The sequence below is a fragment of the Phoxinus phoxinus genome (genome assembly GCF_949152265.1).
Source record: "Phoxinus phoxinus genome assembly, chromosome: 9".
Classification (NCBI taxonomy): Eukaryota; Metazoa; Chordata; class Actinopteri; order Cypriniformes; family Leuciscidae; genus Phoxinus; species Phoxinus phoxinus.
The window spans coordinates 31,488,195-31,506,105 of NC_136884.1; the positions used below are offsets into that span (position 1 = coordinate 31,488,195).

General features: G+C 42.6%; 1 protein-coding gene and 1 long non-coding RNA gene across 2 annotated transcripts; one reads left to right on the top strand and one right to left on the bottom strand.

The window, feature by feature from the left end:
- The first annotated feature begins 5,288 nt into the window (after positions 1-5,288).
- On the top strand, positions 5,289-6,565 carry LOC307003684 (uncharacterized protein). Its single transcript, XM_079622402.1, has 3 exons — positions 5,289-6,099; positions 6,237-6,290; positions 6,391-6,565. The coding sequence occupies exons 1-3, from the start codon at positions 5,589-5,591 to the stop codon at positions 6,534-6,536; spliced, it is 711 nt and encodes a 236-aa protein (XP_079478528.1). The 5' UTR covers positions 5,289-5,588; the 3' UTR covers positions 6,537-6,565.
- An 837-nt stretch (positions 6,566-7,402) lies between these two features.
- On the bottom strand, positions 7,403-7,846 carry LOC307003975. The gene is made up of 3 exons (XR_013798898.1): positions 7,709-7,846; positions 7,580-7,635; positions 7,403-7,510 (listed from the first exon to the last, which is right to left on the bottom strand). It is a non-coding gene; the product is annotated as an uncharacterized lncRNA (long non-coding RNA).
- Positions 7,847-17,911: the final 10,065 nt, after the last annotated feature.

The following is a 17,911-nucleotide window of genomic DNA, read 5'->3' on the forward strand; positions in this document are numbered from 1 at the left end:
GGGTGGGAAATGAAGGGTCTGGAAGTCTTGGACTTTTGGGGGTTTACCAGATACCTTGAGCATCGGAGTCAGTGGGATACAGCAGTCACGTCTGGGTCTCCTGAGAAGATGACCAACACACCTGAGCCGGTGAGTGGAACTTCCCTTGAGGCGGTGGGCTCGATGCCACCGTCTTGCCATCGTAGGCGGAGGAGGAAGAAACACACGTCTGCCGATCCAGAGACCGTTCACGTCACGTCTGCCGATCCAGAGACCGTTCACGTCACGTCTGCCGATCCAGAGACCGTTCACGTCACGTCTGCCGATCCAGAGACCGTTCACGTCACGTCTGCCGATCCAGAGACCGTTCACGTCACGTCTGCCGATCCAGACACCGTTCACGTCACGTCTGCCGATCCAGACACCGTTTACGTCACGTCTGCCGATCCAGAGACCGTTCACGTCACGCCTGCCGATCCAGAGACCGTTCACGTCACGGAGGTCATCCCCGAGCAACCTAATCTGCCAGTTCCCCTGCCGGCCCCGCCCGAGCTGCTCGCCCTGCCGGCCCCGCCCGAGCTGCTCGCCCTGCCGGCCCCGATCCAGCATCACGTCACGCCCGCCGAGCCTGAGCTTCACGTCACGCCCGCTGAGCCTGTTCCTGAGCCGGTGGTGTCTGTTGCAGTTCCTGAGCCGGTGGTGTCTGTTGCAGTTCCTGAGCCGGTGGTGTCTGTTGCAGTTCCTGAGCCGGTGGTGCCTGTTGCAGTTCCTGAGCCGGTGGTGTCTGTTGCAGTTCCTGAGCCGGTGGTGTCTGTTGCAGTTCCTGAGCCGGTGGTGTCTGTTGCAGTTCCTGAGCCGGTGGTGTCTGTTGCAGTTCCTGAGCCGGTGGTGTCTGTTGCAGTTCCTGAGCCGGTGGTGCCTGTTGCAGTTCCTGAGCCGGTGGTGTCTGTTGCAGTTCCTGAGCCGGTGGTGTCTGTTGCAGTTCCTGAGCCGGTGGTGCCTGTTGCAGTTCCTGAGCCGGTGGTGTCTGTTGCAGTTCCTGAGCCGGTGGTGTCTGTTGCAGTTCCTGAGCCGGTGGTGTCTGTTGCAGTTCCTGAGCCGGTGGTGTCTGTTGCAGTTCCTGAGCCGGTGGGGTCTGTGACTGTTCCTGAGCCAGGGTCTGTCTCTGTTCCGCCTTGGTCTTCACCGCCGTGGCCGCCCGAGGGGTCTTCGCCGTGGCCATCCGAGGGGTCGTCTTCGTCCTGGTCGTCGTCCGAGGGGTCTTCACCGCCGTGGCCATCCGAGGGGTCGTCTATGTCCTGGTCGTCGTCCGAGGGGTCTTCACCGCCGTGGCCGTCCGAGGGGTCTTCACCACCGTGGCCGTCCGAGGGGTCTTCACCGCCGTGGCCACCCGATGGACTGTCTGCTTCGCCCTGGCCGCCCGATGGATTGTCTGTTTCACCCTGGCCGCCGCTTAAGCCGTTCCCCCTTGTTCCTGTTCCCCTCCATGGACCTGGCCCCCCATCCCACCCCCTGATTCTCCACCTTTCCACCTCCCACCTGGACTCTTGTTTTGTTTGTTTCTTGTGGTCTTGGAGCGTCTGGTAGCCGCTCCGTAGAGGGGAGGTTATGTCACAGTGTCTGGTGGTTCCCTGGGTTTAACATTAGAGGTCTCAGTTTTCACGGTGTCTAGGCATTTTCACTACATTTCCCATAATCCTGTCTGTCACTGATTGTTCATTTCCTTCAGCTGTTTCTCGTCACCTTGTTTGCACTTGTGTATATATACCCTGTCTGTTTCAGTGTTTGTCATGGCGTCCTTGTTTAATGTCCCCACACTTCCGTTCCTGTTAATGTCTTGTGTCTTTGGATTGATTACATGTTATTTGACCCCTGCCTGGACTGATCGTGAGTACGGATTCCCCTAATAAATATTGCATTTGGATCTCTCTCTCTCCTGTGTGTGTTCCGTGACAGTCTGTTGTTGCTATGCCACCATGCACTGCGCTCTCCACAACGCACTGCGCTCTCTACAACGACAAAGCTTTTTTTTAGCAGCTTTTGCGGAATTCTGAAGATGATATTTCATATCTCGCTGCGCGTTGAAAAAACGGCCGCATCACTTCTATAATGAGCGCGCTCGCCGCACGCCTACATTTGAAATAAACTTGAGCGCGCAAAAGACGCGATATGTGAACGACACATCTTGGCGAGCTCCCTCCAGTCAGGCCACGAGCTACTGGCAGCTCGCGAGCGCCGTGTTGGAGACCCCTACAGCTCCGCTTTGTAGGCTACTTTTTTGCTACTTTGTAATGACTTTCTGCGGCCAGCGTTTCTGCAAATGACTTTAAAAAAACTTCCAGACGGGAGAAGGAGAAGTCATGTTGCCACTGGCAAGCTCCGGTCTGCTGTTGTGTGCCCGTGCGCCGCGCATGCAGGTGGAAAAAAGTCGCGCGAGTAATTTACGTCACGTGATCGGCTTTTTTGATCGGCGCTTTTGGGGTTCACCGATCAAGCTATTTTTAGTCAATATCGGCCGATCATGATCGGCGCCCGATCAATCGGAGCATCACTAATATATATATATATGTGACCTTGGACCACAAGACCAGCCGTAAGTTGCACGGGTATATTTGTGGCAATAGCCAACAATACATTGTATGGATCAAAATTATTGATTTTCCTTTTATGCCAAAAATCATTAGGATATTATGTAAAGATTATATTCCTTGAAGATATTTTATAAATTTCCTACCATCAATATTTTTACAAAAATCAAAAAAGGATTTTTCTGAGTGAATGCAGCAAAATTGCGAACAAAAAAATGGCCAGAAACACGCCTACAAACTTCACTCGCCGCTGCCCGCTCTTTGGGAATTACCCACTCAAGTTTGGGATCTCTGTAAAGCTTTCGGTTTCATCTACTCTCCACAAAGTCATTACAGCGGTAAGGCAATAGATAGAAATTGCATTTATTCCCTTCTTTAGTAATATGAGTTGCTAAGGACTTCATTTGAACAAAGGCAAATTTCTCAATATTTATTTTGTACCCTCAGATTTTCAAATAGTTGTATCTTGGCTATGCTAACAAACCACACATCAATGAAAATCATATTTATTCAGCTTTCATTTGATATATAAATCTCAATTTTAAAATAATGTCCCTTATGACGGTATTATATATTTATGTTTTGTGGTCCAGGGTCACATATATAGCTATGGTCAGACACTTGCACGTGTCATTATAATATTTACATTTTTATTAAAAATCGAGCTCAAATTGAGATTACAAGATTTTTGACCAGCGAATGACAGATGTAGTGGAATACAGGATATAGTTTATATGTTACAAGGTTTTGGCCCGACAGCGCGATGATATTCTTATTTGTAGAAATTATTTTTTTTAACTTCTTTTTTGGAATTTGGTCATTTTCCACGGCACACCCGACAATCTGTGGTTGGGAAACACTGTATTAGACCGTTTTTCCCAGTATTTAAAGTTTATGTACAATTTTGTTTTTCTTTTCTTTAGGCTAACTTTGTTACGTGGATATTGTATAGTTTATTAGTCTTTGTTTTTGTTATTTTTATTTGGCTGCTAGAGGCTACTTGTACTAGATGAGACAGTATCCCAGCTACCAGGGTGTGGTGTGATGCAGTGATAACACTATCAGTTGATTTGTTTGATGGTTGAATATTACATTGCATGTGTGGATGTGTCACATGTTTTCATGGTTGTACTAGAAATAGCTGAGACTGTTACTTCCAGTTTAAGACTTTCAGTCTAAGTGAATCAATCTGGTCCCCTCATTGCTGCCATTTTGTTTGTATTTTGTGTATGTTCATTTTACCTTGTATTTTGTTGGTATTTTGATTTTTGTTTTTGACATTGGACTATAATAATTTATTAAATTTATATAAATGTGCGATATAGTTTAATATTTTGACATTAGTTGTGTAGGTCTAGGAATTGTTTTCTTTTAAAGAATTAAAGAGACCATGTGCACATATATTCATTTAGTTCAATAACTTGAGCGGGTCCACTGGCCTTATTGGGTATAGACGGGCGGGTGTTCGCCCAGTTACATATGTGTAAACGTCTCTTATTAATTAAATTCACATCCAATGGTTTCTTCTTTTTTATTATAACAAAGCTGGTAAACCTGGTACCTGTTTTAAGATATGCACATGGATACCAGAGAGTCATGTGACCAACTATATCAGAGGTCAGAAATATATCAGAGAATCAGGATAATCACATGACAATAGCTAATGTATTTAATTTAAATAAAGTCACTCAAACTTACATATGGGTGTAGATTTTGAGGTAGTCATTCCTAGGGTGACCACCATCAAACAAACCAAATGTGGGACGATTACTAAGTTTGTGTGGGACAATGTGGGACATGTTACCAACACTAAAAAATAACCTGAAACTGTTATATAATGTCTATCTAACTTAATAAAAACATTTGTATTCTGCCTTTCAGCTGATTAAAATACTTTGTTCTTTAGTCCCTTCCAGAAAACACCATTACATTACAATGTAACATAACATGTCTTTATTTTACATGTAATTTAAGTTCAACATCACTGAGCCCAAAGGCTGCAGGCATCATGCAGATAACTTTTGAAACAGTTCTGACCAAGTCCAACTAAAATCCAACAAAATAAATAAAGATCAAATAAAATAAAAAACAACATAAAATTAGTTAATTGACAGTCTTATATATTAAGAATCTATTAAACCAAAAACTTTTATATTTTTTAGAAAGGATGTGAATTAGAACAACCACAGCAGGCAATAAGTTCTAACTCTGTTAAATTCACTTTTTAATTGACCGAATTATCCATTTGTTTTCTGACAGGGAACACATGGAACGAATCACCGCTCCACATTTTGATTGACAGCCGCCACAACCTACCAGTGACCGTGCTTACTCCTTTCATTTCAACCATTGGATAGGATTTTAAAAACGGCTGTTGTATTTGCACTTCTGACGAAGCGCTGTTAAATATAGGTGAAAAACTACGCCACAAAAACAATAAATAAAATGCTTTCTTAAAAAGGCAAAAGATCGCATGCACGTTTTCTTAATATGATCATTAAAAACCAACAGACTGATGGAAATGCGGGACATTTTCTCAATATGCAACGTGCGGGACAAGGGGTGAAAATGCTGTGCGGTACAACGCAAAGCGGGACGGGTCACCCTAGTCATTCCTCACAGAGCCTGTTTTATTAAGTTAGGTGCTATGAATACTATTAAAGTGTGAGATTTTTATCCTGCGCTGGCGCACATATCCGACAATCCACGCACATGACCTGGGGTGTTCATAAGGATGTCGACTGCTAATCTATATAAATAATATTTAATAAAATAAAATAAACTTTGAGTCAAAGTTATTTTCTGTTGAGATCAACATAGTGCCAAATGTTGTGAATAGAGATAAACATCTACTGAACCCGGAACATTCCACTAATTCTGATTAACAATTAACTTGAACTACTTATTTATCTGGAGCAATATAAATCATGGACAAAAGACAGTAAATCAGGACACTATAAAAGGCACACGAGAGGCTGTGAGGACGACAGAGCAAGAGCTGGAAACAAACATCAGTGAAGAATGAAGGGTTTAGTATGTTTACTGCTGCTGTTGGAAACCTTTGTGTGTGTCGTACAGCATCAGGTAGATGGAGGACTCGATGAGAATGAGATCAGTCAACAGCTCAGATCTGAGGACGGAGGACAGAATCCCCCTCAAACAGACACTTTGAGAGATGAAGCTTCAACTGACAGCCAACAAAACTACCATCTGTTCTTCACTGACATCCATGCAGCGCTGAGAGAACTGACCGCCACGGTTACAGAGCAGAAAGCAAACATCAGAGAACTGACGGCCACGGATACAGAGCAGAAAGCAAACATCAGAGAACTGACCGCCACGGTTACAGAACAGAGAGTAAACATCAGAGAACTGACCGCCACGGTTACAGAGCAGAAAGGAAACATCAGAGAACTGACCGCTACGGTTACAGAGCAGAAAACAAACATCAGAGCTTTAGAGACGCAACTGAGGGATGAGATGAACAAGAAAAATGATGTAATCCTGGATGAGATGAACAAGAAAAATGATGGTACATCACCAAAACATTCATTATTTTATCAATGATCCTCAAAGTAAAACATCAACGAAATACATTGCATAGTGTAAATGTTAGTGTAAGTGTATAATGTGTAAATGTCATTTAATCGAATCTTAATTCCTTCACAGAAATGTCTAATCTTACTCTGAGTCAAGTGGAGGAGTTGAGAAAGGAAAATAGAGGTGAAAGTGTGCCTGAATGATATTCAGTGTATACATTCTCAGTGTAATACAGTAATATCACAATTGTATTCACAATATTGCTTGTGTTTTTCAATATCAGACAGAGAAATAGCTTTTTCAGCTTCACTGATGCAATCTGGCAGTGGATATACTGGTCCTTTTACCTCTGAGATCACACTAACCTACAGGAACGTCTTCACAAACATAGGGAATGCCTACAACCCAATCACAGGTAATTATCAATGAAAGGAGTCATAAAACTCAGTTTATAGTAATGAAAACCCTTCTGCTACATTCAGATCTCTCTGCAGTTCCTAAAGATCTAATGTACTGACTACGCCACCTGGGAATTCTCCACCCAGGAAAATCAACCTAATAAATAGGCTGCACAGATTTATTCCCCTAATAGGACAAGAGACGTGGATGAAAAAATAATTATTTTTATTAAATGACACAAAGGTAGTAAATATAATTCAAGACAAAGACAATACAAGGAAAAATTTTCAAAATAATACTACAGTGCCAAATAGCGCAAACATCACAACATCCATACCAAATAAATACACTTAATCACAGGGCAACACAAAACAAAATAATCAGACAACGGGACTAAGTGAGGCCAGCAGGGGGAGACTCAATGAGCACCAACACACTCAGTAAGTTGCACAAAAAAATGCAAAAGAAAACCAAAATTAGTATCACCTTCACACACGGGTGCCCATACACAGCACAAAAATAATCTACAAGTCAAGCCCCTTCCTTTTTGTTGTTCTTGGACACTCAACCCCTAATGAGATGAAAACTTACATAAGATGATTAAATAAACAGTTCATGGTAGAAACACGGCTACAAAATAACAAAAATCAGCTAAACAATAAACATTTAAAAGAAAACAATATTACCAAACAAGACAACACTCTCCTTGTAAACATACACGCGCACACACACACACGCACACGCACGTAGCCTACACACGTAAACAAACACACTAAAACTGCAGGGCGGCGATATGCCTCCTGTCAACCTGCATACGGTACGCAATTAAAACTATAACAGTTCTTCTTCAGCCGCAGCCAGAGTAGAATAAAAGTTGACAAATCCTTTCGTTTTAAAATAGTCGAGACAGCAGCAAAACAGCAGCGCTCCGCGATCAACGAGCGGATGACAGGCAACCCCAGCAATGGAATCCTCCCCACTACTCGGCAGAATACACTGCGCTTCTGAAATGACAACTTTAATTAAAAGACTTATCAGAGAGCATGACGCCTATGTACAGATAACCTGCATACTTGGGGTGAGAGGGATCCCAGTCACGGCCGTCCGAAGTGCAAAATCAATACGCACGCTGTAAATAGAACAGAAGGCAAGAATTGATTCACCCATAAGGGAAAAATAAACGCTATAAACCGCGTTCCTACCTGTGGAGAGTCTATACAAGAACGCCAGCCATGGGAAACAGTCCTCGATCTCCTACATGCCATACGAGGGACCAAACAGACAAATTTCCCGCATGCCACTCAGCATGCGGAACCAGACAAACAAGGAAGAAGCTCCGTGACGCGATTCATTACCAAACAGGTATATATATGCTCCGCCTTTAGCTGTGATAGGCTTAATAAATAATCATTAAGCAACCAATCGTAGCCCGAAGCCAATAATCTATACTGCCACACTCAGTTTATAGTAATGAAAACCCTTCTGCTCTATTCAGACCTCTCTGCAGTTGTGTAATGTGTTTAAGAGAATCAGAGGCCATTTACACGACTTTAAAACTTTGTATGCGTTTTGACAGTCTGAAAATGCAAACTTAAAAAAAGGGGGCTTCAAAGTGCACATTTTTGGAAACAATACCGTTATCGTGTTCGTTTAAACTACAAAAAAATTAATTTGTGAAAACGGTGATGTCATGCACATGCGTATTACATGATCAGTCTATAGTCTATACTACTATATCCATACAGTTTCTTTACAAAGTGACATAGCCAACTACAGCGTTTTAAAGATGAAAAAAAAAAACTTGTCTGTTTTTAGGACATTGTTGTCGTGTAAACGTAGCCTGAAATCATCTGCCAACTATTACACAATGTGTTTGGTAATTAAGCAATCATACAGTAAACCGCTGATTCTGTATCTCTTGTTATTTGATTTAGGTGTTTTCACAGCCCCGCTGAAAGGAGCGTACATGTTCAGAGTCTCTGTACATGGTCATGCCCCAACTCACTCAGCTGCATCCATTTATAAGAATGGAGAGCGTGTGGTTTTGGCATATGCTGGTCAGCCTCAGAGTGATTTAAACTCCTCTAATGGAGTTGTGTTGCTCCTGGAGGTTGGAGATGTCGTCTATGTGAGACTTTACACTAACACGAGGATATATGATGACCAGAATAACCTCAACACTTTCAGTGGTTTCCTACTGTTTCCCTTAAGAGATCAGGAGCTTTGCAGAAGGTGATTCCAATAATTCTGAACCTTCAGCGTATGACTTAAGATGAAAATCATGAAGAGTCATTAACATATGAACCTGTATTAATGAAATATAATATTTGTGTTTGAAATTTGCAATAGACTACTGTATAAAAGTCAGTATGAGACACTATACGCATAAGTCCTAGCTGTCATACATGTAAGTTTATGACATACATTGGTAAGGACCCATGAATATCACATGACACTCTAGTGTTTTGTTAAAATATCTAAAACACAAAATCACCACACAATAGCAGAGGATAGCACTCATTGGCTCATTCTGCTCTATAAAATAATTATTTTCAAGGATTGCATTTGAAATCATATTTAAACTTGATATAATCATTAAAACAACATTAAAAATTACTGTCAAAATTCACGGGAGGCCTGAAATAAGAATATTCTGTATAGTTTATTTCAAATATCTATATCTACAACAAAATGTGTGTGTGTGTGTGTGTGTGTGTGTGTGTGTGTGTGTGTGTGTGTGTGTGTGTGTGTGTGTGTGTGTGTGTGTTCTTTCAGTGTCTGATCTGAAGCTTTTACTGCAGGCCTGTTTAACAGTCTGAATGTGATTTTTACATTTGCACATTTAAAAATATATACTTTCATATTACCACTATACTTGATGGTGATTTACACACCCTGGTAACACTTATTATGAAGAAAAACCAGATAAAAACATAATCTCACCACACAACACATTCAGACATTCCAGTCTAGTAGATGTCAGTGTACACATTATTGAACGTCTCGATAAGGAAAACCACACATATAATTATTAACTCAGTGTAAGGTTGGAATCAGAAACAGTTTATAATAACTTTCATTAGTATATCATTAACACTTATTACATAATGCTTAAAATATCATTAGTTAATATATGTTCACATAGCTAGAGATATGAGATAATGTGCTTGTTAATGTTTTCTCCCAGTGCGCATGCGTCGCGACTGAGCGCGTTGTTTGTGTTTGGATCTCCGTCGAATTGATTCATAAATCCTTGGTTTTCTTCTTTACACTCATTTATAAATGAGCATTTTCTATTTTTTTCTGCGTGTGAACATATCTCCGATACTACTCTTTATAAAAAACAATCGGATTGCTTTGATATCGTTAGTTATATCCAACTTTCTGAACTTTCGTTACTATCTTTAACGTTAGCCCGCTAGCATTGCACGCGTGGTCTCACCTATCGATCATCTTATTTACACTCGTGTCACTGAGGCAGGGAACTACACTGCGACCAAAATGATCACATATGCGACCTTTTGAAATGCCATTGCGACCCTAATTTTTAATGGGTCGCAAATGTATCACTGATTATTTTTGTACCTACCTTATGTTTTAGGCAATATGCTTTGTGCTTATATGCTATATGCTTTTTACTATGAGCATTTATTAAAACAGAAATTTGTATTTTAAGAATACGTTTTATAACGTGCTCTGAGCATTCAACACAAAGTTGGCTTCAGCCCCGCGACTTATAAAGAAATTGGGTTGATGTGCGCGTTTATATGGCACAAGTTTCTCGCTGTTCGCGCATAACTATTCCCCTCTATTGGCTCTTTATTTGTTTTAAACAGCAGACGTAATATTAATCCGTCTCTGGTCATGATTTGGAGACAATGAGCATTGAATCGTTTTGCCGTGCTGCTTATATTTATCACGCCGTAAAAATGCCCCTCCCCGCGGCCAAAACCAGTCGTCTGTGGATGAGAATCCAAAACAATTAGTGGGACGTTGTCCTGCTTCACTTCACAGGCACTGAGTGAAATGAGAATTTTAGAATGACGGGAAACTAATTTATATGACACTTTATTCAACAGGAAGAACAGCTCGTTCCGCGCGTCATACGTCATTGCACATGCGCAGTCCTTTCAGTTTCGGTTTTCAATCCGATCAAGTGTTGACATGTTCTCTCGATCGCATTACAAAAGGAATAAACCACCCCTTTCAATCCGATCGAAATTGCATTCGGATAGAGCTCAATTCGATCGATTAAGGTGTTTACATTAAGATTGTTTTAGTCCGATTGAGCCGTCAATCCGATTATAAGTGTCCACGTAAACGCAGCTTTATGTAAATTGAAGCTTCACAATGACAGTATGAAGCACGCGAAATGTATAGACATGTACATATCCCGTGACGCAGCAGCACTCCCCACTGCATTCCGGTGTCAAGCAAACCGAGCAAGTGAGGAATCTGTGATGACGGGTACTAGGATGACGTCATCACTGCCAAAGTCATTACAAACTGTTTATGGGCTTATGTTTCTTTACATTTGTTATTTATGGTTGTGTGTTTGTTGACTATGGCATTAGGTCCCTTAGGTTCATTATTCTATAACATTAATTTATAATACGTTTAAGATATGCTGTTTGAGTTGATTGCAGATAGGTGCACATATCAGCGGTCATCACAACATGTTATGTCTACTATAGTTTTCCTTTGGTTTTCTCATTAACCACACAGAGACAAGTTTGTAGTTATACGTTTTGGTATTTATTATTTCAAATCTGTAGTTATTGCCACATGGCAAACTGTTACCCCACATGTTGTCTACTCACCATTTCCTGTTCCTGTGACTCCTCAAAGGAGGGGGCGGGACCACAGCTTTCCCTTTTCTTGTGTTGGGGCAAACCATCTCTAATAATAGGGAATGGGACTTAACCCTTGGTAATGTAGGCATGGGGAAATGCCTTATGGTGTTTACATGTAGTTTAAGTTGCTGAATGAGTTTATTTAAATTATTGTTGGAAGTTATTTTTGTAAGTTATTTTGCTACAAAGGTTTTTGTATTGATGCCCCTGCAGTTGGTACGGTCTTGAGTGTAATGAGCCTGTCCTAGGCTATATAAGACAGTCTAAACTGAACCTTGGGAGGTAAAGATGGGGTTATATTGCTGAATGTACTCCTGGAGATTATGCTGCCTGTAGCAATTTGTTTTTCCTTTGGTTGATACATCAAAGTTTGCACTGAGTTAAGTGTATATTTATTTTTGTTTTAATTTTGTAATTTTTTATTTTTATTTGAGACATCACTGTGAATATGTTCACCCCTTCTTGTCCACTGGCATTTAATAAAAATCCTCTTTGGATGATGTCTGAGTCCTGAGCCTATCTACCACCTCCCCTTGACCTTCACGGGACACGTTATGACAAATGGTGGCAGCGGTCTTGTCCAGTGCAGTAGAAGGCTTCAGTAAACGTCAAGATGCCACCCAAGAGGCAGACTAATCAGAAAACAGTGGAGGAAGTTGACGATAATGCTGAGTCAATGCCTGACCAGGAGGGTATGGTGTCAGGGGCCACATCTTCACAGATGGCAGACTCAACAGGGGAGAAAATGGATCAGCTCAGAAAGACTGTGGAGAGCTTCGTGCAGTCACAGCATGCCAGAGAGTCGCATCTGGAAAAGGAAGCACAGCGGCAAGAACACCGGTGGCGCACTCTTCAACATCAGTTCGGGCAGTTGCAGACGGAGGTACAGAGAGAGCGGCAAGAGCGACAAACATTGGGAGGTGTGGCAGCTCGAGCCTTTTCCCCTTTGACTTCCTTAGACAATACAGCCCTTCCCACTCGTGTACTTCACAGACGGCGGAGCAATGAAGGAGAGAGTCAAGAAACAGCACCACCTGTAACCACGCAGGGAGTTGCTCCACCGCAATGGATGGGCTGGCAAGGCCCAAAGATGTTACCTCTTCAAGAGGATGATGACATTGAGCATTATTTAACAACCTTCGAGAGGATTGCTCAAGCCTGTAGATGGCCAAGTGAAGATTGGGCGTTGCATCTAGTGCCATTGCTGTCAGGCAAGGCAAGAGCAGCTTATGTTGCCATGGATATTGTGGACACTTTTGAGTATGCTAGAGTGAAAGAAGCAATCTTGGATAAATTTGAGATTAATGCAGAGACCTACAGGCGTCGTTTTAGGGCAAAGGCTCTACGACAAGAGGAGACTCCTAAAGAGCTGCAGGCAAGATTGAAAGACCTGTATGACAAATGGATAACACCCAGACAGCGAACCAAGCAGGAAATCGGAGAAATGATTGTGCTGGAACAGTTTCTGGCAGTGATTAACCCTGAAATCAGAACCTGGATTTGTGAGCACAACCCCACCTCTTCGAGACAAGCAGCTGAGCTGGCTGAGACTTTCATTGCTGCTAGACGGTCAACTTATCAGCTGGGTCACAGTCATGGCGGCGCCTACAGTATGACGGGTAAGTCTGGGAGGGGGTTCGGCAGTGGTCAACCTTATAGCGGCACTAAAGGCTTTAGTTCACAGACTCCCCAATCCAAATTTTATCCCAAAAGTTATCCACAGTCCGAAGGTCAATACAAAGAGAAAGCAGTGCTTATATGTCATGGATGTGGCCAGGCAGGGCACAAGAAGGCAGAATGTACGTTACAAAGAGTTAGTAATGCACGTCTTTGTTATGTTCCCAGACCGTCTCAAATAGCAGTTGAAACGGGTCAGAATATTGACACAGTGGTTCCTGTGAAAATAGGCGGTAAGCAGTTTATGGCTTTGGTAGACACTGGAGCTAGTCAGACGCTGGTGAGAGAGGAGTGTGTTGGAGATCTACAGATGTCCAGTCAGGGTAAGCTAAGGGTACGTTGTGTTCATGGAGACGAGAGAGAGTATGCTACTGTTGATTTGAAGATGGAGGTTGAGGGTCAACCCTACCTGTTGACAGTAGGCATTGTAGACCAAGCCCCTTATGCAGTTATTTTGGGTAGGGATGTGCCAGTACTTGTTGATTTATTGCAAAGGCAGACTGGTGTAGCAGAGGTTAGGGCAGTTACAAGGGCAAAGGCAAGACAGACAGAAGAGCAGAAACAAACTCTTAAGTTGTTACCTTTTGCAGAGGAGCCCAAAGCTAAAAGGTCCAGAAGGGAGAAAAGGCAGGAAAAAGTCAGGGGAACGGTTATTGTAGAGCAACTCCCAGAACCTGACGGGAACGACTTTTATGACATCCCTCATGATATAGTTGATTTGCAGAAGCAGGACGTTACACTTGAAGGTCTATTTCAGAAGGCTGGTAGATCACATTCAGGAAACAGATTTCAAGACAAAGAATTGTTTGTGTTGAAGGATAACATGTTGTACCGACAAACAGATAGTGGTGATCAGTTAGTTGTTCCAAAGTCGGTGAGGGCTAAAGTATTGCATTTGGGCCATTCCATTCCTTGGTCGGGACACCTAGGGCAACAGAAAACGCTGGCAAGAATTTCAAGCAGATTTTATTGGCCCCGGTTGTACATGGATGTGATTGACTTTTGTAAGTCATGCCCAGAGTGTCAGTTATCAGCTCCTGTTAAGAAAGGTGATAGAGCACCTCTGGTCAGCCTACCCATAATTGATGTACCTTTCACGAGAGTAGCTATGGACATAGTGGGCCCTTTAGAGAGAAGTAGGTCAGGGAACCGGTACATTTTGGTCGTGTGCGATTATGCAACAAGGTATCCTGAAGCCTTTCCTCTTAAAAAGATTAAGACCAGGCAAATTGTGAATGCGCTTGTGCAATTGTTTTCACGGGTAGGGATACCTTCAGAAATCCTTACAGATCAAGGCACAAATTTCACTTCCAGACAGATAAGAGAAGTCTATTCACTGTTAGGTATACAGGCCATTAAGACCACTCCGTACCACCCCCAGACTGATGGCATGGTTGAACGGTTCAATCAAACTTTAAAGGCAATGCTTCGCAAGTTCGTATCTGAGACAGGCTCAGACTGGGATCAGTGGCTTCCATATCTCCTCTTTGCTTATAGAGAGGTTCCCCAGGCCTCAACAGGTTACTCTCCATTTGAATTGCTCTATGGTCGCCAGGTACGTGGACCGCTGGACATCCTGAAGGAGGCCTGGGAGGGAGGCAAAGCAAGGGAACAGGTGAATGTGGTTTCATATGTCTTGAGAATGAGAGAGAAAATGGACTCTATGGCAGAATTGGTCCATACCAATATGGCCAAGGCACAGCAACATCAGAAGTCATGGTATGACCAGTCAGCCAGGAAAAGAACTTTGACCCCTGGCCAAAAAGTGTTACTACTCCTCCCAACGTCAGACAGTGGACTGCTCGCCAAGTGGCAGGGCCCTTATGAGATATTGAGGAAGATGGGTCCTGTCAATTACGAACTATACCTGCCTGAACGGCGGAAAAAGAAGCAAGTCTTTCACATCAACTTGCTGAAACCCTGGCAGGAAAGACTAGGGCCGCTATCAGACCAGCTGTTTGCACGGAAGATCGACGAGGAGGAAGAGTCCAAAGAGCAATATTTCCCTACAGCTGTGAATTCTCCTGTCTTCCCTGATTTGAGTCACCTGACATCAGAGCAGCAGGAAAACCTCCAATCACGGGTTCCAGAGGGCCTATTCAGTGATAGACCAGGCAGGACAGAGGTGATGCAGCATGACATCCACCTGCTATCACAGGGTCCAGTCCGACAGACTTGCTGTAGAGTTCCTGCAAGACTCATACCCGAATTAAAGAATGAAGTAAAGGTAATGCTGGAGATGGGGGTGATCGAGCCTTCCAGGAGTGAGTGGTGCAGCCCAGTCGTCTTGGTGCCGAAAAAGGATGGCACATTAAGATTTTGTGTAGATTTCTCCAAGATGAACGCTATTTCTGCCTTTGACCCTTACCCCATGCCAAGGGTTGACGAACTCATAGAGCGTTTGGGTAAAGCCAAATATTTGAGCACACTGGACTTATGTAAGGGTTATTGGCAGATTCCTTTGACTGACACTTCCAAGGAGCTAACTGCTTTCAGAGTCCCAAGTGGGCTCTATCATTTTAGGGTCATGCCGTTCGGCCTTCATGGGGCCGCAGCAACTTTCCAGAGGACTATGGACTGTGTACTGAGAGGTACTGAGGACTTTGCAGCAGCCTACATTGATGATGTGGTTGTTTACAGCTCATCATGGGAAGACCATCTGGAGCACCTGTCAGCTGTATTTGCCAGAATTCATGATGCTGGGCTTGTGGTTAACGCCACTAAATGTCATTTGGCAAAGCCTGAAGTGTCTTATTTGGGATATGTGCTGGGGGGTGGGGTAATTAAACCTCAAGTGGACAAAGTGGAGGCGGTACGTTCTTGCCCACCTCCAACGACCAAAAAGCGGGTGAGGTCCTTTTTAGGTCTGGTGGGCTGGTACAGACGTTTCATTCCTAATTTTTCCACCCGAGCAGTTGTGCTCACTAATCTCACTCAGAAGGCCAGCCCCCAAAAGGTTGTGTGGACACCTGAGTGTGAAACAGCCTTTCAAGATCTTAAGGGCTGTTTGTGTCAGGGGCCAGTGTTGCAGAGCCCCAACTTTGACCTTCCTTTCACAGTGCAGACGGATGCATCGGGAGTAGGTCTAGGAGCTGTCCTGTTGCAAGGTGACAGTGAAAATCGAAGGCCGGTGCAGTATATTAGCCGGAAATTGTTCCCCCGTGAGGTCAGATATTCTACGGTGGAGAAGGAGGCACTGGCTATTAAGTGGGCATTGGATACTCTGAAGTATTATCTCATTGGTAAAGATTTTACCTTAGAGACTGATCATCGGGCCTTACAATGGCTCCACAGGATGAAAGACAGTAATGCTCGCATTACCCGCTGGTTCCTCTCCCTGCAACCTTTTAAATTTCAAGTGAAATACAGGGCTGGAGCTCAGAATGTTGTTGCGGACTTTCTGTCCCGTCATTATGATGAGTGACGGGCTTAAGGGGTGGGGTGTGTGATGACGGGTACTAGGATGACGTCATCACTGCCAAAGTCATTACAAACTGTTTATGGGCTTATGTTTCTTTACATTTGTTATTTATGGTTGTGTGTTTGTTGACTATGGCATTAGGTCCCTTAGGTTCATTATTCTATAACATTAATTTATAATACGTTTAAGATATGCTGTTTGAGTTGATTGCAGATAGGTGCACATATCAGCGGTCATCACAACATGTTATGTCTACTATAGTTTTCCTTTGGTTTTCTCATTAACCACACAGAGACAAGTTTGTAGTTATACGTTTTGGTATTTATTATTTCAAATCTGTAGTTATTGCCACATGGCAAACTGTTACCCCACATGTTGTCTACTCACCATTTCCTGTTCCTGTGACTCCTCAAAGGAGGGGGCGGGACCACAGCTTTCCCTTTTCTTGTGTTGGGGCAAACCATCTCTAATAATAGGGAATGGGACTTAACCCTTGGTAATGTAGGCATGGGGAAATGCCTTATGGTGTTTACATGTAGTTTAAGTTGCTGAATGAGTTTATTTAAATTATTGTTGGAAGTTATTTTTGTAAGTTATTTTGCTACAAAGGTTTTTGTATTGATGCCCCTGCAGTTGGTACGGTCTTGAGTGTAATGAGCCTGTCCTAGGCTATATAAGACAGTCTAAACTGAACCTTGGGAGGTAAAGATGGGGTTATATTGCTGAATGTACTCCTGGAGATTATGCTGCCTGTAGCAATTTGTTTTTCCTTTGGTTGATACATCAAAGTTTGCACTGAGTTAAGTGTATATTTATTTTTGTTTTAATTTTGTAATTTTTTATTTTTATTTGAGACATCACTGTGAATATGTTCACCCCTTCTTGTCCACTGGCATTTAATAAAAATCCTCTTTGGATGATGTCTGAGTCCTGAGCCTATCTACCACCTCCCCTTGACCTTCACGGGACACGTTATGACAGAATCTGAATTGATAATTAAGTTCAATGTAGCTTATAATATAGCCTTATTATATTTCACTTAATTGTGAAGTGGACATGCATTGTTTTTTTTGTATCTTTAATACTGAATAGTCAATAGCTGCTGAAAATCTATTATTATATTATTTTATGGTTTATATTTATTTTAAGAGTTCAGGAGTCTGCCCATCTGTGGCAACCATAGCATGTTGAAATCCAAAAGAAATTAATTTAGCACATTATTGTGTACTGTATTTTCTATTGCAGTAAATCTATCCCAACCAATGTTAAAGAAAACAAGGCGGCATGTGGTTTAAAGGTGGCAAGTAAAATAAAAAGCACATCTGTATGCAATACAGTTTCATTATTGTTCATTATTATCCAGAGCGGCTTACTATAAATAATTTGTGCGACCAAATCATGTTTTGCGCCAGTAACTGAAAAAGTTAGTAGCGCAAGTGCCACCAGTGGAAAAG